The 27348-nt window shown below is 38.3% G+C and overlaps 1 protein-coding gene across 1 annotated transcript in view; it reads right to left on the bottom strand.

Annotated features, from left to right (window-relative positions):
* Nucleotides 1-568: 568 nt before the first annotated feature.
* PSMD1 (proteasome 26S subunit, non-ATPase 1) overlaps nt 569-27348 on the bottom strand; it is a 122278-nt gene continuing 95498 nt past the window's right edge. The window contains 7 exon segments of the mRNA NM_001257805.1: nt 569-865; nt 2697-2852; nt 7470-7616; nt 8205-8291; nt 10089-10181; nt 12019-12188; nt 20175-20277. Of these exon segments, the coding sequence (NP_001244734.1) occupies nt 2706-2852; nt 7470-7616; nt 8205-8291; nt 10089-10181; nt 12019-12188; nt 20175-20277 (747 nt within the window). The 3' untranslated portion in view covers nt 569-865; nt 2697-2705.

Genomic DNA, 27348 nt, shown 5'->3' with positions numbered 1-27348 from the left:
GCATACCACCCTGCCTGGCTAATTTTTTTTTTTCAGACCGTGTCTAATTCTGTCACCCAGGCTGAAGTACACTGGCACGATCAACCCTCACTGCAGTCTCGACCTTCAAGCTCAGGTGATTCTTCCACCTCAGCCTCCTGAGTAGCTGGGACTACAGGCATGTGCCACTGTGCATGTCTAATTTTTTTTTTTTGTAGAGAGGAGTTTTTGCCATGTTGCCCAGGCTGGTCTCAAACTCCTTGGTTCAAGTAATCTGCCCACCTTGGCCTTCCAAAGTGCTGGGATTACAGGCGTGAGCCACCCTGCCTGGCCTACCCAGCTAATTTTTCAATTTTTTATAGAGATGGGGGTCTCACCATATTGCCCTGGCTGATTAGACCCCATATTAAACAACAACCCACAACCACAACAAAACTGTAGAGAATTCTTGGGGGTGATGAGCAAGGTCTGATTTTTTTCCCCCTTCCATTATTTTCAAATGGTCTATAATTTAAGAATACCTTGACTTTTTCATCAATATGAAAGTCGTGCATACTCATCCTAGCAAATCAAGACTCTGGCTCTTGGGATTTAGGCATTTCATGGTGTGGGGAGGATTAGATACATTTATTAAAAACCCAGGCTGAAAAACAAATGTCTTGTCCATCTGGAGATCTTATATTTATTTGAAAACCAAGTTCTGTGAAAGAGCACACTAAACAGTCATATATCTTCTCTTCAACCAAAGACTTGGAGACAGGGTTCTTCAGGTCAGCGCAGAGGCAACGATACATGCATTGAATAGCAGGTCTCAGCACGAATTTCCTCATAAGCATTCCCAATATGAGCCTGGACAATCTTCTTCTTCACATAAGCAAATGAGATGCTGGAAAAGGGAAGAGAAAATAGTAGTAGCTAGGGTCATTCTTAATTTCAAGACATTCTCTCTTTTCTCTTTTACCACTAATTGTTGAAATCTAAAACTAGGCCCCAACCCTGCCTCTGTAGTCCTAATATACCAGCTTCTGCCATTACAGATTATAGTTTCCAAACTCCTAATGGACTGAATACTTTACCCTTTTGAAAACGAGATTCCAGTTTCCAGCTAAAAGCCTCTAAGCCATTTTGTAGTTAACTGCCTTGAAAGCTGTAAACAAGGCTTTTCCATAAGGTATTGCCAAAGGCCGGAAGGGAGCTAATGTGAGTCACCTCAATTCTCCAACAGACTGAGTGATCATGATAGCCTACACTGTCCTGTGCAAGTTGGGTAAAGCTTAGGAAACCATCAAGGCTGAAAGATAATTTTCAAAAGTAAGTTTAGAAAACAGGAAGATTAGTATAAATCTCCCTTTCTCTAAGGCCCAAACTAATAGTCTTCCTGAGGTATAAATATATTTTCCTACTAATGGCACGTGTCTGCCTTAATATTTATCTGAGATTTCTGCAAAGCTTTTCCTCAAGTGCTGGTCAGTATCTAACACATAGCATGCTAGATTTGCAACCAGACCTTTAATATAACAAATGATACTGTCCTTATGTTTTTAAAAAAAGAGTGGAATGAATTGGCCGGGCGCGGTGGCTCACACCTGTAATTCCAGCACTTTGGAAGGCTGAGGTAGGCGGATCGGCTAAGGTCCAGAGCTCGAGACCAGCCGGACCAACATGGAAAAACCTTGTCACTACTAAAAATACAAAATTAGCCGGGTGTGGTGGCGCAGGCCTGTAATCCCAGCTACTTGAAAGGCTGAGGCAGGAGAATCGCTTGAACCCGGGAGGTGGAGGTTGCGGTGAGCCAAGTTTGCACCACTGCACTCCAGCCAAGAGCAACAAGAGCGAAACTCCGTCTCAAAAAAAAAAAAAAAAAAAAAAAAAAAAAAAGTCTGAAAATGTGTTTTTGCTTGGGTGGAATTAGGAAACCTTGATTATGTCTCACAGTGTCTTCAAATATGTGAGGAACACTCAAAAGAAAATGGGGAAATGAAGAATAACAATTTCATGAAATTAGATTACTCCAATCTTTCCCATCTAAAGACCCCCTTTCAACAGTGTTAAGACCCTGGTATAGTAAATGATCTTTGTCAATGGACACAGGCTTGTGGTTAGTCTAACTGACTTCAAAGTCCCTATAAGCACTATGTCTTAGACACAGATGTTCAATAGCACCATAGAATAAATGAATGTTAAGGCTCCTATGCCAAAAATACTGCCAAAGGAGATGGGGAGAGAGAAAAACCAGTGAGAAGCCTATATTTGTGCTACTCAAAAGTGTCACCTATGGGCCAGTGCCAGTCCACAACTGTAACTGATCCACAACTGTAACTGATCCACAACAAGGAGCTTACATCAGAATGTAAATTAACTCTATCACTAAGAAAACTGCAGTTCAGCTGATGTTTTGGGGAAGACTTTCTTGATGAAAGAAGCATTGAGCAGATAGATTCTGGAGTAAGCTTCCTATCTCCTTATGGACCTATAAAAATTGTTCGCAGATCAGCCACTTTGAATAACATTAGTAGAGTACGAGTCAAAGAGGAAAGAAAAAGGAATTTGTGGTTATATATGCAGAAAAAGGTTGAAAGAGGGGGAAGTTTTAATATTGTTTAGGTAAACGAAGATTAAACACAAAAGGAAGGAAAAAAGTGAGATGATGTCCTGCAAAAAACATTTGTGAAGTATTGACAAAGAAGTTTCCCTTCATAATTCTGTTGCACACGCACCTCTGGTCCTTAATCATCAATATACTCAAATGGTTCTGGGGGTTCTGGCTCTTGTTCCTCCTCCTCGATTTTTGGACCATGTGCTGCCACAGGTTCCACCAGCTCCTCAATGTCTTCACTGGTATCCTTCAGAATGATGATGCCTCCAATAGAGAGCTGAAAACACAGGGGTGTGCAGAAGCATAAGCTCCACTCATATTTCAAGCGTGCTCCACAATCTGAATACTTGTTAAATGGTACTTTAAAACTACTTAAATGATTTGGAAGTGAAAAACTGGAGTAGAACTTTACTGGGATAAAGATAACTGTGATCTATACGAGGTATTTGCAAACTGAACCCAGTAGTAGCTCTAGATAGTATAAGATGTGATGCTGTTCTACTTGGATGATGCATCCCAATTTAAGGATAGTTATTTCCCAGCCATAGCCATTGAGCCGATCAGCCTCAATCTCACTGCAGGGAGAATGCTTACTGTCCAAATACTGTATCCTAATTCCTTCCTACTCAAGATGTGGTCCTGGGCCAGAAACATCATTATCACCTGTAGCTTGTTAAAAACGCAGAAAAGCTGGCCCCACCCTAGATCTACAGAATCTGCATTCTAACAAGATCCCAGTCAATATGATGCACAGTGAAGTTTGAGAAGCACACCAGTCTAATGCATACTATATTATTTGTGAGGTGATAATCATTTTGAACACAAGAGGAGTATATAAATTAAAAGCCAAATTTTTCTCCAGCAATTTCAGAATGGTGGAGAGAATAACATAGATATCCCAGATACCTGAGGGTTCTTCACTTTAATCTATAAATCCACGTGATGCAAGCTGATGAAAAAATACACGGGAAACAAAAGGGAAGTAGACTGTAGCAGCAATTCTATTAAGCCCTCTCCCAAACATATTACAGAAGGTAAATTCAAACACTAAACTATTCACCCCTCTCTGGTGTGCTAATCTTATTCTATTTGCTTGCCTGTGTCAAAGGAAATGGAAAGCTGCTCTATGTAATTAAATCAGTCAACAGTGGCAGGGCACATCTGGAAAAAAGCGTATTTCTACCAAAGCACATTACTGGGAAGGAAAAGAAGCACAAGTACATTAGTTAAATGATTCACATATGTATAAGCATCTCTGCAGTTCAATCTAATCCGATTTTTACTCATCAGAACTCTGCCCTGTGATGCTATAAAACTGGTGTGCTTTGTGAACTCCAAACTATTTCCCTTCTCCCAACACACACATATCTATATATTTTTCTACAACCCCTTCCTTTAAAGTTTGCTTTCCTTGAAGAGGATCCATTTTATGAATGGACCCTGCCTTTACTGCCAGTACTCCAAGAATGGAGTATAGGGCCACTGTCCTAATCCTCCATAGCCTAAAAGTTTACTTGAACCTAATGGACCAAATGGAGATGAATCTCCTACCAAACAGAAGAAAATACCCATGTTCACACGAGGACTTTCTATTTTTTGGAAAATGTGGATCCAGGTTATGCTATTTCATGCTTAACTGGAATGAAATAATCCAACTTAATCAAAGGAGGGCCTCATCATACAAAAACAATAACAACAACAAAAAATCCCAAAACTAATAATCCAAATCAATACAAGGAAAGGGCTATTTATAGTTATACATGGTCTAGGTTTGTTAATGCTTTATATGTTGGTGAGAAAGTTCACACCCTCTATGCATAAGATACATGATTTTCTGTTCTCTGGGGAGGCTAATTACAATTGTAGATATAGGCAACAAAACATTTCCTCTTGCCTCATGGTGGACAGGAAGCAGGGTAGGAATGTTACATGTCTCCAAAACTATAGCTGCCTCTTTCAAACGCAGTGTCTGAGGAGGGCCCCATGAGCTTGCCACTGAGGGTAGGGGGTGGGCCACTGGACGCCCCTTCACTGCACATACGCAGAGGCAGCGTTTTCTTTTTAAAATGAGACACATTAACATACAATTCATTCTCTCAAAGTGTACAATTTAGTACATTCACAAACTTGTGCAGCTATTAATACTTCTGCTATCTAATTCAAAAATATCCGCCAGCAACCTAAAGAAACTGTGCGCTCATTAGCAGCCACTCTTCATTCTCCCCTTCCCCTGTCCTTGGTAACCACCAATCTAACTCGTCTCTATAGATTTGCCTTTTCTGAACGTTTCACATAAAGGGAACCATACCATATGCAGTCTTTTATGTCTGGCTTCTTTTACTTAAAATAACGTTTTCAAGGTTCACACACACTGTAGCATATACCAGTAAGTCTTTCCTTTTTATGGCCAAATAATATTCCATTTTATCTCACATTATTCATTCATCAATTGATAAGACATTTAAGTTGTTTCCATTTTATGGCTATTATGAATCATGCTGATATGAGCATTAGTGTGTAAGTTTTTGTGTGGGCACAGTTTTCCCTTCTCTTAGGTGTGGAATGGAATTGTTGGGTCATATGATAAGACTACATTTAACTTTTTGAGGAACTGCCAAACTCTTTTTCCACTGTGGCTGTAACTTTACTTTCCCACCATTACTCTATGAGGGTTCCAATTTCTGCATATTCTTGTCAATGATTATTATTGAGTGTCTTTTTGATTACAGCCATCCTGGTGGGTAGAACGTGGTATCTTCTTATGGTTTTGTGTTTCTTTTTAAATTAAGAGATAGGGTCTTGCTATGTTGCCCAAGCTGGTGTCCGGTGGCTGTTCATAGGCACAATTATATTACTACACAGCCTCGAGCTACTGGGCTCAAGCAATCCTCCTGCCTCGGCCTCCCATGTAGCTGGGACTATAAATGGGAACCACTGCACCTGTTATGGTTTTTATTTGCATTTCCCTAATGAGTAATGATGTTGAGCATCTTTTCATGTGCTCATTTGCCCATCTGTACATCTTCTTTGGAGAAATGTGTATTCAAATCATTTGCCCATTTTAAAATTAGGTTGTCTTTTTATTGTTGAGTTGGAGGAGCTCTTTATATGTTCTAGATATAACTGTCTTATCAGACAAATGATTTGAAAATATTTTCTCCTATTCTATAAAGTTTGTATTCCCTGATTTGTGTGTCCACTAAAGTCAATGCTCAATTAACTTAGTAGTCAGCTAACAACTGGACAGGAATTTCCTTAAACACTTTGGAACACAAAGTCTCTCACTCTTTGAAGGAGTGTGTGTGTGTGTGTGCGTGTGTGTGTGTAGGGCTATAACTTCAACAGGACTCCTCACTTCTTCCTTGCACAGACGTAGGCAGTCTTTTAATTCATAGGTGGACCAACTGCTATAGCTATCTCTGACTTAATTTGAGCAAAGGCTTAGCAATCATTTAGTACTAATGATCACAGTACCACCTACTGTGGTACACCAGTGTGCTCATATGGCCTCATGGCATTGAGCATGTGCCTTACTATCTTACTTCATAATGATCAAAAACACTAGTTATTTCATGTGCTTAGAGTATGCACTAGTTGTGTCCTAATACATCTGTACTGGATTCCCATGCTACTGGCAAGATAAGTTTATAGACACAGTTAGAATATGTTCTCTGTAAAACCGCCACTGAGATGAACCAGGTTGCAGATGAGACAGTGACTGCATTAAAGGTATCCATTGATGATTCTGTTCATTCATTTAACACTACACAGCAACTACTATAGATCAGGCAGTGCTACAGATTAGCATTTACCATTGTTTTAGGTGCTTTACATGTAACAACCTATTTAATCTCCACAACATCAACAGAAGGTAGGTAGCATTACCATATATATTTTACAGATGAGGAAACTGAAATACAAAGATTAAATGACTTGTCTTTGTCACACAGCTAACAGTAGAAATAAAAACCCAGTTATGCCAAATTCCAGCTCTAAACCACTACATACACTATCTTGCATCCCTTGGCTTTATCTCTTCTAGCTGATAAATTAGTCAGGTTAAGACCCCGGCTCACAATTATAGGTAGGAGTTGTCTTTGACCCACCATCAGGTTGATAAAAATAAGTTTACTCTTGTATAAGGATAAGGATCTAGAAACCGAATCTCTGACATTTTAGACAGATCTAGCATCAGGATGTCTTGGATGGGTCTACTGATGACCCCCTAGTTTTTTACAAGAACCTGGAAGATAAAGGCAGTATCACGCTCATATTTCTGATAAGCATTTGTTTCTAACATGAAACACTCTGTCTTGGAATAAATTAGATTCCATGAAGATCCTTTTCTAACTAAAATGCAAGGCATTTATGACAATGGTGTAATAAAATAGAAAAAAAAAAAAGACAGTGGTGTAATTACCATAATAATCAACACTTATTGAGCAGTCCCAAGTCTTGTTCTCAGTGCTTATTCAATCTGTGCCTCATTTCTGAGTCAGGGATGGTAATCTCTATTTTATACTAAAGAAAATTGAGGCAGAGAGAGATTTAGTACCTGGCCTAAAGCCACTTAGCCTGAACAGTATACTCAAGATTCAAATCCTGTATGCTTGGCTGTAGAGTCTATGTTCCTAATCACAATGCTGTATTAGGAACTCCTACATCGTATGTCTGTGGTAGAAGACGGGAGTTTGTAGGGTTACACAGGGAAAAGAAAAATTCTCCCAAATCTATATGAAATGGAAAATGACATGCTCTCTTTTGTTAAATAATTTCTTAGAACTAGTGAGCTTGCTCCAATGCTTTGGAGATTCATCATTCTCTATCGATATTCTATTGTCCTGTGGATTAATATCCCACTGGTATATACAGCTAAGAGCCACTGGTAACTTACTGGTTTGAAAGGCTGGTATCTACAGGTCTCTGGCATGGTTAGGACCTTAAGCTGGGCAGGCATAACTCGGGCTGGGTTATCCAATAACTGGAAGTTTGGCTCAGGTTCTTTTTTCTTCTCTTTTTCTTCCTTTTTCTCTGCCTCATCCTATAAAATAAAATTTAAAAAAAGCTCAATAGAAGTTCATTTCTGTTCCACAGAACCGAGTAACATCTGAAGTTTACTGAGCAGCTATACGGCACAAGAGGTAGTGGTAGGTAGTAATGGAAGTACAAGTAAAGTGCTATCAGACTCACAGGAGGGAAAAGTAACTCTGCTTAGAAATGAGAATGGTATTTGACTTGGTTTTAAAGGAAAAACAGGTTTTTCTACCAGCAGAGATCAGAAAAAGGTCTACCTAAACAAATGATAATCCCTTTGCTTGAAAGGGTCTTTCTTTCTCCTACCCTCATCATCTTGTCTGTGAAAAACCTACTTTGCCCTTCAAAACCTATATTTTAATTGTCATTTCCTCCAGGAACTTTTTACTGATTTGTACCCTTCTATTCTTCCCACAAATGGATATATTTTCTAGAGTTTCTTTCAAGTACAATTTGATGATTCTACATGCTGGGAACAGGATAATTATTTGAAGGAAGCTAAGAGCAAGGTAGAATAATATTCAACTAAGGAAGAATCTCGACCATGACAGAGACAGAGATACTTCAATCCATATGACTACCAAGTTATACCTACCACTTCCATTTTCTCCTCCTCCTTTTTTTCCTTTTCTTTTTCCTTCTTTTTAGCCTTGGCAGTTATAGATAACACAGCAGTAGAAACCTAGAAGAAATGAACAGGGTAAATTGTTGCAATCCCTTATGGACATACAAACATGCAAGCCCTAGAGAACTCAGTCCTACAACACTATTCTACTTCCTAGCAGTAAGTATTTTATATATATATATAAAAAAATAAAATATATATAAATATAAAATCAAATTTTATGTATATATGACTTTATATATATATAAAATCAAGGAATAAAAGGGAAAACTAAGCAGGACATTTATTGAAATAATTTACTACTCTTGTCATCAAGTGAATCTTTAGTTCTTGGAGGCTTGTGTCCAATATAACTCTTCCCTTTTTTGAACTGTAGCCTACCTTGGATATGAATTTGCTATCATGTACTTCCAAAATTGAGATTTGAGGGTGCTTTTTGCTTTATGGGAAAGCAATGGGAAATAGAACAATTTCCTTCAGTGCTGGTTGTAGAGATATTCTCTCTGGACTACATGTCTTACAATGCCAATACACAGTGTGTGAGTGGTTAGTCTGTATTATTCTCCTTCATGGGTCTCACTGAAAACAAAGGTGAAAAGCTGCGCAATACTGGTGTAAAAGCTGACTGTTTCAGACCCAAAGGAGGGTCTGAAACATAGCTGATGAAACAAGATGCTGTCAAGGATATTCCTTAACTGCCACCCTCAAATTTGGTTAATTATCCTTACTTATACACAAAATTTACAGCAAATAATCAACAACTGGCCAATATGAAAATTATCATGAGAGAAAGAGCCATTTTCCTACATATAAGGTATCAAAAAAGTATAATTTTACTGAGTAAAACTTTATGGGCAAGTACAAGTCTTTAATGTATTATTCTTTGATTTAATACAGGAGTGTCCTCATATACAGTTGGTAGGAGTATAAAGTGATTATGTCCATTTTGAAAGGCAAATTAGTTAATAACTATGAACATAATGTGCATTACTTTTGATCAAGTAACCTCACATCCAGGATTCTAACCTACAGATATACTCACACAGTGCACAAATACATGTGTATAAAGACTTTCAGGCCGGGCGCGGTGGCTCAAGCCTGTAATCCCAGCACTTTGGGAGGCCGAGACGGGCGGATCACGAGGTCAGGAGATCGAGACCATCCTGGCTAACACAGTGAAACCCCGTCTCTACTAAAAAATACAAAAAAATAGCCGGGCGAGGTGGCGGGCCCCTGTAGTCCCAGCTACTCCGGAGGCTGAGGCAGGAGAATGGCGCAAACCCGGGAGGCGGAGCTTGCAGTGAGCCGAGATCCGGCGGCCACTGCACTCCAGCCTGGGCGACAGCGCGAGACTCCCTCTCAAAAAAAAAAAAAGACTTTCAATTTCAGGCTCACTTGTGTAGGGGTAACAAATGAGAAATAACCTTAAATGAATATCAAAGAAAAAACTGGTAAAACAAACAGTACTACACACAGTAAAGGCATTGTTTTGCAGCTCTGGGAAAAAATGGGATCTGTATACATTGAAAGTTTTAAAAATAAAAAAAAATATATGGTTAATGTGAAAACAACAAGATGCAGAAAAGTATGTAGAGAATAATTCTACTTGTGGTATAAAAAGTACTGACATGTGCAGAGAAAACCTTCAGAGGGATTCAGAAGTTGTGACTCCTGTGACAATGAGACTTGGATGACCAAGAGACAAAAAGGACTTTTACTGCATATTCTTGTGTAATGTCAAATGTTAGCATAAGAAGTTACTCTTAAAACATAAAACATATTCAAAGAAAAAGTAAAATACTCAGTGGCCTATATGTAAGTACAAATGCTGCTTAAAAGGAACAAAGAACCTACCTTTTCCTTTTCTTTTTCTTTTGGTACTTCCAGAGGGGCAGGATATGCAAATGTGGATGGTTTACAGTTCGATTTATACTGAACTTTCGGCATCTGAAGAAATTCCATTAAAATAACATTGGCTTTAAGTATTCTGTGCTCTCCACAAACATACAGATACAAAAGGAGACCAAAGTTTTAACGCAGGCTATATGTTCAACTATGTTATGACCCCTCTCTGAAAGGCATGTCTTCTTTTACTGATTTAGTTTTTAGGTTCTTTACAGAATTACCTGCAGTTCTCTACACTTTTCTTAATCTCTGTGCCTTTGAATGGGCATCCCTTTATCTTTACGAACAAACCAACCTGCTTCAATGGGTAAGTCCTATTCATGGTGTGAGCATCAGATCAACTGTTCTCTCCTTTGTAAAGCATTTGATGGTCTATCCTGCATACCAACTGCCATTTCCCTTCTTTGTACCAGACTAATAACTTACACTAGCCTGTATAATCATACCTTGTAAGAGTCTAACATGAGCCTAATAGAAAGTCAGCTTTACATTACCTACTGACCAGTTTTAAAGTTTTTGGTCTGAATTTTTCCTTTCTTTCTTTCTTTCTTTCTTTTTTTTTTTTTTTGAGACAGAGTCACTGTTGCCCAGACTGGAATGCAGTGGTGCAATCTCAGCTCACTGCAACCTCTGACTCCCGGGTTCAAGCGATTCTCCTGCCTCAGCCTCCCAAGTAGCTGGGACTACAGATGTGCACAACCACGCCTGGTCTGAATTTTTCTCTATTTCTGCATTGATGGAGGATGATAATAAACACCACCATAAGGACAAGGAAACTTATCTTCTCCATCCCATTTTCATTACAAAGAGTAAAAACAGCAATCATAAAACTGTTTGGCAGAGAATAAAATAGGTTATACAGGATGTTTAATTACAATGAGGGATTGGGAAACCAAGGGATTCTTGTTCTGACAATAAAGCTCCTCAATATTTACAAATGTGAGCAGTTTTAATACCAAAACACTTAACAAAGGATAACTGGCTGTACAGCTATACTGAAAAATCAATACAAAGAAATATTCTATTTTTACCAGTCAGTTTTAAGCCTAAAACTTTTCCACTCTCAAAATTTAGTAGAACATTTCAACAGTGATGACCAGATGTAAGAGTTATTTAAAGGTCAAAAAGCCTTTTGACTTTTAAAGAACAAGAAGATGAATCATCAAGTCACAGGACTAAGAAAGACCTAAACACAAACTCCATTAAAAAAATATGACTACAAATGTGATGTCAGGGCATGCAGTGCCTTAAATTTCTGACTTAAGTGAGCAGTTTCATTCCAACAGATTCCCTAGCTCTTCACTGTTTGTCTTGTTTTCTGCTTCTACCAAAGGGTCATCCTCCTATTTTGCCTTTTCCCTTTAGTAATAATTCTGTCTTCCATCAACCACTCGAGCATCAGATAACTCTGAAAAACTAAATCTGAAAGATTTAGTTTAGGTTCGCATTCTTCCTTGCCCAGATTACTACAATAGCATTGTAATGAGTTTCCACTGATACCAGAAAGATCTTTCTAAATGGAAATCTCATGTCCATTTATCATCTGAAATCCTTCAACAGTTCCAAGCCTTTAGTATTAAACAAAATTCATCAGATTGGTATATAAAGCCTCTTCATATCTTTATATTTAGCCCCCTTGCACACCATTATTTCTCAACTAATTACTTGAGGTTACACAGCTAGTAAGGAGATACGATTTTCAAAACTTTCAATGACATGCTCCATTCAAAAAGTTGATGATTCAACTTGAAGGGAAAATGTTATTATAAGATGTTAACTCATCTTTAAAATTTAATGGAAATCCTTGCAAGTGGGTGGTAAATATGAATAAGATACGGTGAATAGGAAATACTACAAAGCTGAGGTCTCACAGACATACCTTTAAGTCCTTGTTAAGGCCAATGACACAGGTAGGGGTATAAGCCAATGACAGGAAGTGTGAAAGAGGAAACCAGAACCAGAACTGGGTAAATACAAGGACGCCAACCACAGAAGGCATATGAGTGTGACCAGTTCTGGACTGTAAGGAGATTGTGACATTATGACCACCTGTAGAAAAAGAGAGAAACCATGAACAATAATAATATTGTCCTATTATTATAGTAGGACAATAATAACGATATCTTTCTTTTTCTTTTTTTTTTTTTAAAAGAGACAGGGTCTTACTCTGTTACCCACGCTCGGGGTGACAGAGTGAAACACTGCACCCAAGTGCAGCCGCATGATCATGGCTCACAGAAGCCTCGACCTCCTGGCCTCAGGGGATACTCCTGCTTTAGCCTCCCAAGTAGCTAGGACTACAGGTGCGCACCACCACACCTGGCTAACTTTTAAATTTTTTGTAGAGATGGAGGTCTCACTATGTTGCCCAGGCTAGTTTCAAACTCTTAGCCTCATGTGATCCTCCCGATTCAGCCTCCCAAAGTCTTGGGATTACAAGCAAGTGAGCCACCACGCCCAGGCAATAATAAAGATTTGTAAGTGCTGCAGTAGGGAAACATCTGGTGATGATTTTAAAAGCACAATTCATATGTGCCGTCTAATATGCAGTTCTTGGAATTAGTGAGTTATCCAGGCTCTGCAAAATTGGAAGTATACTTTTAACTGGATTCAGCACACATCTAGACTTACTTTCTCTATAGGCAGGCGTTTTTCAAAAACTAGCCCTGAAGGGTATCAAAACTGTGATGCTAAATTAAGTATTAATCTGCATTATGTATTGGTTTTTCATGTGCTAATAAAAAGTAAAGTTTTAGTATATACTTTTTGCACACAATAGCAGAGGCAGGCATAGATATTGTTTGCTTAGTTTTACTCTTTCTGCTTCAATCATATGCAAATACATATTTATAATATACTTACACATTTATAAAAATTTATATAAAACAGTAAAGAATATGTTCTGATTCTTGGTCTTTTAGGTGCTAAGCAGCATAAACATCAGATTTTTGAGAAATATCACTTATAAATTATGAAGATTTATATGCAGCTACATAAAAATCTAAGAAAGCACTGAGCATTACCCTGTGAATTATTAAATCACTTAAATTGGTGGGAGGAGCTCTGACATTAACTAGCCCTGTAACCACGGACAAAACACTTTATTTCTAAGTCCTTTTCTCCCATTAGCAAAATGAGGGGTTGAATTTGAACACTTGAACTAGAAAAAGAAAACCTCTAACCCTTGATTCAACTGAAAATTTTCTAAGGAAACACAGTATGTAAAAGAATGAAATCAGAGCTGCTTCTGTTTAATCAGAAGGTTGGACTGCTGGGAGAATATATGGCCTGGAACCAGGGGTCCCCAAATCCTGGGGCTGTAGACCTGTCCATGGCCTGTTAGGAACCAGGCCGCACAGCAGGAGGTGAGTGGAGGGCATGTGGGCATTACCACCTGAGCTCTGTCTCCTGTCAATTCAGCAGTGGCATTAGATTCTCAAAGCAGTGTGAACCTTCTTGTGAACCGCGCAGGTGAGGGATCTAGGCCGAACGTTCCTTATGAGAATCTAATGCCTGCTGATCTGAGGTGGAAAAGTTTCATCCTGAAACCACCCCACCCTTCTCGTGGAAAAAACAATTGTCTTCCACAAAACCTGTCCCTGGTGTCAAAAAGGTTGCAGACTGCTGCCCTGGAATATTACTCTACAGAGTGATAAAGTTTGAAAGCCAGTGAACTAGAGCTAAGATCCAAGTCATCAGTTGGGGAGAGCTGGTGAGTCCTTGTAAGGCTGAGATTCTAGGAGGCTATGAGGGATTACAAACTCAAATGCCTTTAGGAACGAGTCAAGTAAACAAAGAAGGAGTAAGTGGGCTGGGAGCAGTGGGGATTGAAGCAAACTGGAAAGTACATGTCCTATTTAAAGGGAGCTTGTTACTAGGGGTGTAGGTCCAGGGTTACTAGGTCATTTTGTTTTTAAAATTGAAGCAAACTGGAATGTACATGTTCTATTTAAAGGGAACATCTTACTAGAGTGTAGGTCCAGGGTCACTAGGTCATTTTGTTTTTAAAAGTAGACTCTGGATTTTGACCAAAATCTTGCAAATTTTGTTAGGCAGGCAAAACAAAATACACCATTGTCAGATTTGGCCCATGTGCTAGATGGTAACAGTGTTAGTGCTGGATCACAGAACTTTGAAATGCAAGTATCTTCATTTAAATAATATATCCTATAAAAATGGGGCTTGTCTGTGCCTAATCAGGGCCTTAACTTGAATTCCAACGTGGATTCCTGTTGCTCACATTTCTCTTCTCTTGATCTCAGTGTTTTACAGGCACCTTCACATTTTGCTTGCAGTCAAGAACCAAACACTGACTTGACTTTACTAAACCAAACAGCATTTTAATTTTTATAAGAATCAGGGTTCTACTGTTCAACCAAATAACCTAGATTTTCTTAATACTCCACTATAGATATTTAAAATTTTCATCTGAAAAAAAGGCCAGGTATACTTTAATTTTGTTTTTCCAATAGAAATGAATTATATACATTTATTGTCTACTTGTACTCTTCCCTATGCTAACCCCCATTCACTGAATGCTTACTATATATTGAGGATTGTTAATGACATACTGGAAAAGATCCTAAGGAGACTCCAGTCTCACAAAGAAGACAGATAATTCAATAATTAAAATAAGACATGAAACTATTATGATAGCTATAAACCTGGGTGCTAGTGGGAACATTTCACTAAGACATAGTAACTAACCTGGGATGGAAGCTGGGGAGGGCAGAAGAGAGGAAAAGGATGCCTAGCTAACGTGCTATCTGATCTAACTTTGAAGCTGAATTTCCTTTTAGTTCAATGAAATCTATCTTCTTCGAACTTAGAAGCTAAATTAGTCCTTTGTTCTAACATTGTGAGATTTAATAAACAAGGTAGAGTTTATCATATTGATAATTTGCAGTTTAAAAAACTTCAATCATCTTCTTTATCTTCGGCTTTTCTCCCTGAAGAGACTGAATCACTGAGTGAGTTCTCATAAACTTCAACTTCATTCCATCCTTTGAAGTTGCTCTCTCTAGACTTTTCTCTACTACCAGTAATTTTCTTTTTCTTTTTTTCTTTTTTTTTGAGACGGAGTCTCATTCTGTCGTCCAGGCTGCAGTGCGGTGGCGCAATCTCAGCTCACTGCAACCTTCACCTCCCAGGCTCAAGCGATTCTCGTGCCTCAGCCTCCTGAGTACCTGGGAATATAGGCATGCACAACCATGCCCAGCTAATTTTTGTATTTTTAGTAGAGATAGCATCTCACCATGTTGGCTAAGCTGGTCTCGAACTCCTGACCTCAAATGATCCACCCGCCTCAGCCTCCCAAAATGCTGGGATTACAGGCGTGAGCCACCAAGCCTGGCCTACTACCATTAATTTTACTGAGAGAAGATCAAGACTGTAAATTCTTCTAATGCAGTTACAGCATGGTGTTCTACAAGGATAGGTTATTAAAAAGTGAAAAAAGGACATGAGATTAATTTTATGCTCATAACAGTGAACACTACAGTATACAACTTTTATGTAGGGTTGGGTATGGTGGCTCACACCTGTAATCCCAGCACTTTGGGAGGCCAAGGTGGGTGGACTGCCTGAGATCAGGAGTTCATGACCAGCCTGGGCAACATGGTGAAATCCAGTCCCCACTAAAATACAAAAAATTCGCCAGGCGTGGTGGCGTGCACCTATAGTGCCAGCTACGGGAGAGGCTGAGGCAGAATTGCTTGAATCTAGGAGGTAGAGGTTGCAGTGAGCCGAGACCATGCCACTGCACTCCAGGCTGGGTGACAGAGTGGGGCCAAAAAAACCCCCAAAACAAAAAACTTTTATGTAATAAATGTCTAAAGCAAAAATTGTTATAAATAAAGAGAAATAGAAGCACCAAAACTTGATTGGTCCACAAGACAAACAGATAAAGCAAAAAAGCCCCAAACAAAGAAAAAAAGAAGGAAAAAAAAAAAAAGAAGAAAAAGAAAAGATAAACAGAGGCTGAAAGAAGAAGGAAGGAGAACACAGTGAGATGACTTGTAGTAAATCTGGCAGAGAAGAGGCGAAACGTAGAATTATCCTTCCCCAATTCTTTTTTCTTAATATGTAATTTCGTTTTTATATTTTTAATTAAAAATTTATTTTTCTTTTTTTTGTATTGTTCCTTGCAGAGCAGGGCTACCCTACAGGTAGTGTGCCCAGAGCAGACTCCTCCAATTCGTAACTAGTAACCCTAATATTGTAAAAACCAGCAAAAAACTGTGGTAGTGGTGAACAAACAAGTGAAGGGGTGCAGTCTAAAATCATACACTTTAAAAAGTGGCAGCTAAAAGAGAAAAAAAAGATTACAGAGCAGTAAAATGCTATCCCTAAATCTTGTTTTAACTACTCACCACCAAAAGAAGTAATCTGAAAAGGCTACATAATGTATTCTTCAAACTATGAAAATCTGGAAAAGGCAAAACTAAAACTGTGGAGACAGTTCAATTAGAATGAGTAGTAAGTTCAGGAGATCTACAGTACAGCATGATGACTACAGCTAATAATAATGTACTGTATATTTGAAAATTGCTTAAAGAGATCTTAAATTTTTTCATAACAAAAAATGATAAGTATGAAAGGAGACAGATATGGTAATTAGCTTGATTTAACTATTTACTATATATATTAAAACATCATGTACACAGTATGTACAATTTCTATCAACCACACCTTAATAAAATAAAAATAAATTTTTTAAAAAGAAAAAGAATGAAAAAGGGGACATCACTACAGATTCCACAGACATTGAAAAAGTAAGAGGATATTATTAAAAACTTTCAGTAAATTCATAACTTTATTTACTAAAACAAAATAAAATAAAACCATGGAGATAGTAAAAAGGTCAGGGGCTTATGGGGAGGGCAAGGAGGGATGAATAGGTTAAGCACAGAGAATTTTTAGGGTAGTGAACCTATTTTATATGACACTGTTACGGTAGATACATGTTATTAAAGATCTATCAAAACCCATAAAATGTACAACATAAAGAGTGAACTCCAATGTAAACTAGGGACTTTAGTTAATAATAATGTGTCAATATTGGTTCATTGATTGTAAGCAAATATACCACACTAACACAAGATGCCAACAACAGGGGAAATTGGAGGAGCAAAGGGGACATATGGAAACTCTGCATTTCTTACTCAATTTTTCCTAAAAATTTTTAAAAGCCCAATTAAAAAAAACTTAATTATTGATAAAATCCAGCCAATTAAGTGTCTAGACTTAGTATAGATGATCTAAGAATGAAAAAGCTGCAATAAAAGAAATGGGCACTGAATCCATTTAAATATGAAACTAAGACCATACAATTGTAAGAATTATGATTTCTGAAGACAATGTAAATATCACAAACTGTTGACAACATAAACACATAATATAAAAATATTGGAAGGTAGTGAAGAATGAGAAGGGAGAAACTATGGATATCCATATATGTAGCTTGTAAATGGGAGGGAATCAATACCATCTAGAATTGAAATGGTTTTTACCTAAAATATTTATAGAATATTTCCTTTATCTATAAACAGCTGCAAGGAAATATTTTTTAAATTAAAAAGAAAGAGAAAAGTAAACTATGCCTCAATATTAAAATTTTAACCAGAAAACTCTCAGATTCTTGGAAAATAAAAACCAACCAAACAAAAAACTCCATTAGACAAATAGGTTAAAAGAGAGGAACATTTGCCTCAAAAATTTAGAAAAGAACACCAAAGTTATAAAATAGCAAATAATAAAGATAAGATCAAAAATAAAGAATTTACAAAAAAAGAACAGAGTAAGTACACAAACAGAGAAATTACTGGCAAACCTAATAAAGAAAAAAGGATTAATCAAATTAGAAAGGAGATGTGGATTTTTTTTTAAAGAAAGAGGCCATATGAGGGAGATTATCTAAAATTATAAAAGGACTCTGAAAACTGTAGTATGATTAAAACACTCTCAGCAAGTAGAAAACCCAACAACATTAAAAACAAAAATTTATGACAGTCATCAAATAACGGCAGCTTCTTTTCCTGATCTCCTTCACTACAAATATACACACATTCCTAGTTGACTGAGGAAAGAATGACTGCAACGAATAAGGCTAACAGTGTTTTTCTTAGAAGACAATGGCTAATAAATGTGGAAAAAATGCTTCCTTAATAATAGAACTACTATTAAAAACCTTGCAATGTTATTCCTCACCTTTCAAATTAGCAAAAATAAAAAGGATTATATTCACATGGATAGGGTACATCAAGAAAAAGAACCACATAGTTGAACAATGAAGTATGTATATGCTCTTCTCCTCTGATCCTATTGAAAGGTCACCAATAATAACGTTAAGGCATATGTCAAATGAACTCCAAGTCTAAGGAACTAAAGCACACCACTCTATCTTTGAAACAGACTATGGTATTATAGTGGACAGTGAGAATTCTGGAGCCAGATGGCACAGCGTGCTCTGTATGCATTCATTAGGTAAATATTCAATTTATTTTATAAGTGATTTGGCTGCTAGAATTTATTTAAAATATGTTTTCCTCAAAAATGATTCAATGTCAACTTGTTTAAAATTCATATAATACTAAGAAAATTAAAGGAAAAATAAATTGGCTGGGCACAGTGGTTCACATCTATAATCCCAGCACTTTGGAAGGTCGAGGTGGAACACTGCTCGAGTGCAGGAGTTCAAGACAAGCCTGAGAAACATAGTGAAACCCTTAGTGAGATCCTATCTCTATAAGAAGTGTAAACAATTAGTTGGGTGTGGTGACATATGCTTGTAGTCTCAGCTACTTGGGAGGCTGAGGCAAGAGTATTGCCTGAGCCCAGGAGGTTAAGGCTGCAGCGAGCCATGCTCGTGCCACTGCACTCTGGCTTGGGTGACAGAGTGAGACTCTGTCTTAAAAGAAAAAAAAACAAAAAACCAACCAACAGTCACTTTACTAAGTGATAGGCACTGTCACCACTTTCAGTGTCACTAGGCTGGAGTGCAGTGGAGCAATCGCAGTTCACTGCAACCTCTGCCTCTCGGGTTCAAGTGATTCTCCTGCCTCAGTCTCCTGAGTATCTGGGATTACAGGCCTATGCCACTGCTCCTGGCTAATTTTTTTTTGTATTTTTAGTAGACGGGGTTTCACCATGTTGGCCAGGCTGGTCTTGAACTCTTGACCTCAGGTGATCCACCTACCTTGGGCTCCCAAAGTGCTGGGATTACAGACGTGAGCCACCGTTCCTGGCCAACAGCCTGCACTCTTTTTTTTTTTTTTTCTTTGAGACCAAGTTTTGCTCTTGTCCCCGCTGGAGTGCAATGATGTGATCTTGACTCACCACAACCTCCATCTCCTGGGTTCAAGCAATACTCCTGCCTCAGCCTCCCAAGTAGCTAGGATTATAGGCATGTGCCACCACACCCAGTTAATTTTGTATTTTTAGTAGAGACGGGGTTTCTCCATGTTGGTCAGGCTGGTCTCGAACTCCCAACTTCAGGTGATCCACCTACCTCGGCCTCCCAAAGTGCTGGGATTATACGCGTGAACCACCATGCCCGGCCTGTACTTTTTCTTTTTTTTTTTTGAGACGGAGTTTCACTCTCGTTGCCCAGGCTGGAGTGCAATGGCGCGATCTCAGCTCACTGCAACCTCCACCTCCTGGGTTCAAGCAACTCTCCTGCCTCATCCTCCTGAGCAGCTGGGATTACAGGCATGCGCCACCACGCCCAGCTAATTTTTGTGTTTTTAGTAGAGACGGGGTTTCTCCATGTTGGTCAGGCTGGTCTTGAACTCCTGACCTCAGGTGATCTGCCCACCTTGGCCTCCCAAAGTGCTGGGATTACAGGCGTGAGCCACCATGCCTGGCCAGGCCTGTACTCTTAAATGTACATGATCTCTATGAACTGCAGGCTCCAAATTTTCTCCAGGAATAATTTGCCTCAGACTCAATTTCCATTATGTCATATAGTTAGAGCAGATAGTTATTTTATTAGATTTAGTTTAAATAAATAAATCATGAAGACTTAAAAACATTTACCTGCATCCAGTATGCCCTGGGCCAGAATAGCACCAAACTTGGCCATGACATCATCATGCTTATCATTGATGACTTTGGAATACAGCTGTCTGAACTGATTCACCTGAAGGAGCAACAGAGAGAATTACAGTCTAAGTCTATTCATTTGTGGTACCATTTTAGAACAGGGAATAATATTGCTCCAATGATAATGAGACTTAGTTCTGAGTTTTGTAATACTCAAGAGAGGGATATGGACCAGACTTGCAGGCAGAGCAGTTCCGTGGTTGAAATCACGGGTGTTATGACCTTTTAGTGTGGGAGCACCAGCTCTGTCTTCAATCCTCATTCCACAGTGGATGTTTCAAAGTCAAAGGAATGTTGAATGCGATTTCATACATTACCACTGTTAGTCAGCAGGCCTAAAGAGTCCAGGCAAACACTAAGGCTTTCATTGCATTTTGAATTATAGCTATTCTGTTTACCACCAATCTTGCGGGTTTCCTACAAAGCATAGTCCTTCAGTTCCACCTTAAAGTAAATTACCCTTCACCAAAGCTGTGTGAGGTATTTTTTGGATTAAGTATATTCACATAAAGATTTCCATTATCTACTCACATTAATTTTCTGAGGACTTGTCAGAATCTGTACTCGTACCAAAAGGAGCATATCAGAATGGAAAATGTGCTGACTCACTTAGGGTGGGATTACTGGTAATTCTTTATCCTTTCTGCATTTTCTAAAATTAATATGCATTATTTTTATGATTAGAAAATATATTTATAAAATATATTCTGTATGAATAAAGAGAATGATTCCTTTAAATCTGTTTGGGTGACAATAAGTAAACTATTTTATGCTTCTTCTATGTCTTACACTTCTCTGTTTTCCCAACAGTGCTTTTCAAATGGTAGGCACCCAGGAAGAAGTCGGCTTGTTCAAGAAGCACATAATCATGGAGCTCCCCAAATCTGCCAAAAGCAGAAAATATCAAATTTGAGTTTCCTAATATAATGACTTTATCTGCATTACATATTCTTTCAGAATCTTTTCCCCCTTTTCATTTGTCTTGGTCTGGGAGGCCACAATGTCATATAGTGGCAGAATAATAGAATCACACAACCCTGGCTTATAAGCTGTTCTTATAAGCGGTTTGGGTAAGTTACTACCTTTTATGAACCTCAGTATCTTCATCTCTACAGGGATGTTAGCACCTACCTTACATGGCTATTATAGGATTATATGAGGTAACATATATGTAGTGTAATGTATAAAGGGCATCTCATAGCTCAATAAGCATGACTGTTTCACCATATAGGGGAAGAATCCTACCAATCCCTCCTATTATCTCGGCAATCTAAATGCTACAAAGAAATAATATTCCTTGAACATGGTTCTCATTTTTTATTCACAGGCAGCAACAGAATATAGTGGGGAAATAATGAACTAACTACCACTACCTAGCACACAACCACTTAAACCACTTACTTCTCTAGGATTTAACTATAAAACCTAGCATGATTAAATCATCACTAAATTCCCCTCTGCTTTAAAAATTCTCATGTGGCTGGGTGCAGTGGGTCACAACTGTAATCCCAGCACTTTGCGGGAGGCCGAGCAGGGTGAATCACCTGAGGTCAGGAGTTTGAGACCAGCCTGCCCAATATGGCAAAGCCCTGTCTCTACTAAAAATACAAAAAATGAGCTGGGCATGGTGGCGGGTGCCTGTAATCCCAGCTACTCGGGAGGCTGAGGCAGGAGAATCGCTTGAACCCGGGAGGCAAAGGTTGCAGTGAACTGAGATCACGCCACTGCACTCCAGCCTGGGCGACAAGAGCAAAATTCCATCTCAAAAAAAAAAAAAATTCTCATGTTTGATGCTTTTATTCTGGTTCCACAAGTCAAATTTCTTTGATTCTGAACTTATTTTAGACGAACACTTACATTAGCTTATATAGGATGGAAATTTTATGTGCTAAAGGCTGAAGAAATATTTCATGAAATTATAAAAAGAAACATAGAAGAAAGCACTGAATGTACATTATAGGGAAGAATTTAAATATAAAATTACACTCAAAAAAATGGAAAAGCATTCAGTAAAACTGAAAAATGGATAAAAAAAATCAGTGCAAACATATAATAGGCTTATCTAACTAATATTAAGTAGAATGCTTTAAAAAGCTAGTTTTTATCATTTTAAATTTTTTCTTACATTTTATTGCTTATGTATCAGTAACTTAATTTTCATTACTGTAATTCTTGGTAAAGAATTCCCTCTATTCACATCTAGTTACAGATATGAAGACTAAAGACAAGCAAAACAATTGGTTTGCTTGCTATCACAAGCAATTAATGGTAATCAGGGTGAGAATTAAGATTTTCCAACTCAATTTCATTGTTATGAATAGTATGGTTCCCCCGCCACCAAAAAAACCATAAAGTAGAATTTGCAGGAGAAAAATCGTATTAGTTTCCCATTTTATTTCACAACAATCTCACAAAAAAAGACAATTAAAATTTTATGCAACTCTGTGATCCATGCATTTTACTATGTATGAGTATTTAAAATCTACCTTCTCAAAAAGCATGCATTTTTAACATTCATCAAGTTTTTACTTGTATACTGCTGGGAAAAAGCCCACTCTTAGATGTCAGGGAGAAAGCAATAACGTTCCTTGGAGTTGTTTCTGTTGGTACTTATCATCTGAATGTGACTCCTCCTTTCTATTTTTCTATCTTCCTGGTTATGGAAATGTAGCTGTACATCAAGGATCAGTTTTGGAGGTGTTTTTTCTTTTTCTTTATTTCTTTTTTATTTTTTTGTTGAGACGGAGTCTCGCTCTGTCACCCAGGCTGGAGTGCTGTGGCTGGATCTCAGCTCACTGCAAGCTCCGCCTCCCGGGTTTACGCCATTCTCCTGCCTCAGCCTCCCATAGCTGGGACTACAGGCGCCCGCCACCTCGCCCGGCTAGTTTTTTGTATTTTTTTAGTAGAGACAGGGTTTCACTGTGTTCGCCAGGATGGTCTCGATCTCCTGACCTTGTGATCCGCCCGTCTCGGCCTCCCAAAGTGCTGGGATTACAGGCTTGAGCCACCGCGCCCGGCCATCTTTTTCTTTATTTCTTTTTTGAGATGGAGTCTGGCTCTGTTGCCCAGGCCGGAATGCAGTGGCACGATCTCGGCTCACTGCAAGCTCTGCCTCTTGGGTTTACGCCATTCTCCTGACTCAGCCTCCTGAGTAGCTGGGACTACAGGCACCCGCCATCACGCCAGGCTAATTTTTCTATTTTTAGTAGAGACGGAGTTTCACCATGTTAGCCAGGATGATCTCGATCTCCTGACCTTGTGATCCGCCCACCTCAGCCTCCCAAAGTGCTGGGATTACAGGCGTGAGCCACTGCGCCCGGCCTGGAGGTGTTTTTTCTGTCTGTGAAATTATATTTGTGCTTATGACTTCAACTATATGTCTGTAATTCCTTCTATGAAATTCTTGAGGTGAGATGTATTTTGGAATTCAGAATTTAGAAGGCTAACATGATGCATATCTACATATTATACAATACACCCAGTGTAGTATTGCTCCATATATTATTATATCCCATAATAAATTATTTCTGAAGTAGCACAATATATAAATATTTATACTAAGTAGGATAAATGATAATGAATTAATAATTGCATCCAAATGAGTCTTTAAAAACAAACAAATCTCTTTGAATTTTCAGAGCTTTTTGGATTTTGAATGGTAAAGGGCTATAAACACCCACACACACACACACACGTTTTTTTTTCCCTTGAGACAGTCCTACTGTATCACCCAGGCTGGAGTGCAGTGGTGTGATCTCAGCTCACTGCAACCTCTGCCTCCCAGGTTCAAGTGATTCTCCTGCCTCAGCCTCCCAAGTAGCTGGGATTACAGGCACCTGCCACCATACCCAGCTAATTTATTTTGTATTTTTAGTAGAGACGGGGTTTCACTACATTGTCCAGGCTGGTCTTGAACTCCTGACCTCGTGATCCGCCCGCCTTGGCCTCCCAAAGTGCTGGGATTATAGGCGTGAGCCACTGCGCCTGGCCTATATAACTTTTTTTATGGCTAGTTCCCAAATCTCCGTATTTAGCTTCTAATTTTTTTCCTATGCTCCCATGTTATTTCCAACTGACATGCTGTCATGTCAAACTGAATATGCCTGAAATGAATATTATCTTTATTCTTCCTTCAAAATATTCTTGTTGATGCTCTCATGACTTCCCCATTATCAGGATCCCAAATGAGTTTTCAGCTCCCTCCTCAATTTTATCAGCATTAATTTGCTTATGGCAGTTTTTGTAGCCTTTTTCTTTTTTATTACCACTGACACTGTAAAAGTTCAAGTCCCTATCTTAAAATGACAGTGTGGTAATAGAGATAGACTACTACTTACAAATGTGCTATGCTATAAAATTATATATACCGTGATTTATTTTAGAACTGCAGGAGCTTTAATTCTACTTCCAAAGAGGGTACTTGTCAATGATAGGAGAAGCTTTCCTATACCAGGCCTTAGGCCAAATAATATTGGTAATAGGAACATCAGATTCTATACTTACAGTGTAATATTTTGATGTGAGTTTATATATGATACTTAATATGTACATGTTCAAGTAACTGTTAATGGTGATTTTTTGTTTGTTTGTTTAGAGATAGGGTCTTGGGATGTTGTTCAGGCTGGCCTTGAACTCCCAGGCTCAAGCAGTTCTCCTGCCTCAGCCACTGTGCCCATCTTAATGGTGGATTTCATTTAACAAGAATAACAAAAGATAGATAATTTAATAAAGAGGAGAGTTGGGTTCTTAGAGCAAAATAGCTCCAAGGACCTAAAAAAGAACATTACCCGTGTTAAATGTGAACCTTTGATCTAGGGATGTGTGCATGTTCCTGGGTTTATGTTTGTGAGCATGAGCTAGCGAGAAACTGAGAGAAACAAAGCAAAGATGTACTGGAAATACTTCAACTAAGAGGGCAATGTGTGGAGCTAAGTGTTAGGGATGTGACATATATTAATGGTTATATAAGACATTTCCTTTGGAAATTTCCATTGTGAATTTCACAAAATATCTGAGAAATTTCTCTTTTGAATTCCTTTGAGAGGGGTTTATAATTATTGATGAAATTTACATTTGATCTTTATTTTTGAGCCATTTCCACTTTATTTCATGGACTGGTTTTGCAACCTTGCAATTAAGACTCTATAGCCTTGAGAATCTACTCCTCTTCAGAGTTTCTCAACAGATTTTTCTTTTCGGCAACATGCTGTATACCATCCCCAAAATGTCAATTTTGTCTTGTTGGCAATTATCAGATAAAGGAAAGATGATATAAACTGTAGTCTATGAAATTCTTTATCACTTGCTTAATAACAGAAAACAATGAAATTAACTTTAAGAATTCTTAAGCTGAATAACAACTTCGCTCTAAAGAGTAGTGTTTCCTGAAATAATTTTTGAGTTTCATACTGTAAATTTTGCTTTTTTAGTCAGTGGCATATACATTTGCATTTATCTACTCAGTTTATATTAATGGCAGAGGCTACTAGTTGTGACTTCACTTTGACATTTTAATCAGTGTCTAAGATTCTGGTACAACTTGAAGATGGGAGTGTGCCCGTGTATCTGCACCAGGTAAGACTTGGTTCAACAACAGTTCCTGGAATGATTATCCAACTCCCAAAGGACTCTGCCGCTTTTGGAACAGAGATAATAACTGTAAAATCAATGAAATCCTACAGCAGAGGATGGGAAGACAGAACATTTGTCTTGCTGACAATACAAGTAACATGAAAGCAACACGTGGGGTCAAAGTGAATAAATGTCTATGTATTACTGTTAGAGGAGGTGCATTCCATGACCAAAATTTGTTTCTTTAATGACACTACTCAGTGGATAACTCCAAAAGCTCAGTTGAAGATCAAAAGCAAAAATAAAAGATGTAAAAGCTACTCACATGATAGCTGCTATATTTAAAAACAAAAAGAAATGTGGTGTTTGGAAAGATGTTTATGTTCCAGAAGATGTAGTATATTAAGTAATACGTTATAAAAACAGGACGAGAAGTCAGATTCTATCTTTGTAATAATACAATTTTTGAAAGTCCTGAAAATGATTTTGAGACAGAAAGAGAAACACTAAATAAATGAAGCAAAGATGACAGCAACTGTTTAGAACTTGAAATTTATTAAACAAAGCTCAATAAAATTAGAATGAATAATCAATGAGTTCTGGAAATTTTTCTTTTCTCTACCTCCTCAAATCTACTTTGCTGAAAATGAGGGTGGTGTTCTATATTTGCTCGATTAGGCATAAGACCGAATGCCAATGGTTTTTTCTGTTATCAATTTTTCAACTACTTCCCATTATATGAGCAGAATTAATAAATGGATACTAAATCCCTAGCTTTAAGAATTAGAAGATCTGAAAATGTTGTGTAAGTTATACATGTCTATTTAGTATATCAAGCATGCTAATTTAATACATGTATTAAAAATAAGATACATGCATTTTCTATTTCTTAGTAGAATGAGAAGTTTTGGCTGAAGTGACAAGATACATGAGATATCAAACACTAACAACCTGAGGACTGAGAGATTGTCATGAGAGAATTTTATTTTATTTTTTGAGACAGGGTCTTGCTCTGTCACCCAGGAAGGAGTGCAGTGGCACAACCATGGCTCACTGCAGCCTCAGCCTCCTGGGCTTCAGTAATCCTCCCAACTCAGCTCCCAAATAGCTGGGACTACAGATGCATGCCACCATGCCCAGCTAATTCTTTTTCAATTCTTTGTAGTGATGAGGCTTCCTCCTATGTTGCCCAGGCTAGCCTTGAACTCCTGGGCTCAAGTGATCCTCCCACCTCAGCCTCCCGAAGTACTAGGATTATAGGAATGAACCACTGTGCTTGGCTCATCCGAGAATTTCAAAACAGGTGTTTCAAAACTATTATGGAGTCACCCACAAGGTGGGTGTGGATTGTGGAGGATATGTGAAGGGGATCTCTTTGGGGTAAGCTGGGTTATAAGTCTTTCCCCCTCACTCCAAGTTTACAGAAAAGGGCTTCAGAGGGTCCACCTGGAGTGCACAATATGATCAGGGGCTGCTGTGCACCGAGGCATTAGCTATTAGCTGAGGTACTAGCACTGACAGCCTATTATATTCCTAT

Source organism: Macaca mulatta, chromosome 12 (genome assembly GCF_049350105.2).
Source record: "Macaca mulatta isolate MMU2019108-1 chromosome 12, T2T-MMU8v2.0, whole genome shotgun sequence".
Lineage (NCBI taxonomy): Eukaryota > Metazoa > Chordata > Mammalia > Primates > Cercopithecidae > Macaca > Macaca mulatta.
Note: the sequence above shows the minus strand (reverse complement) of the source record. Positions and strands in the feature narration are given on the sequence as shown.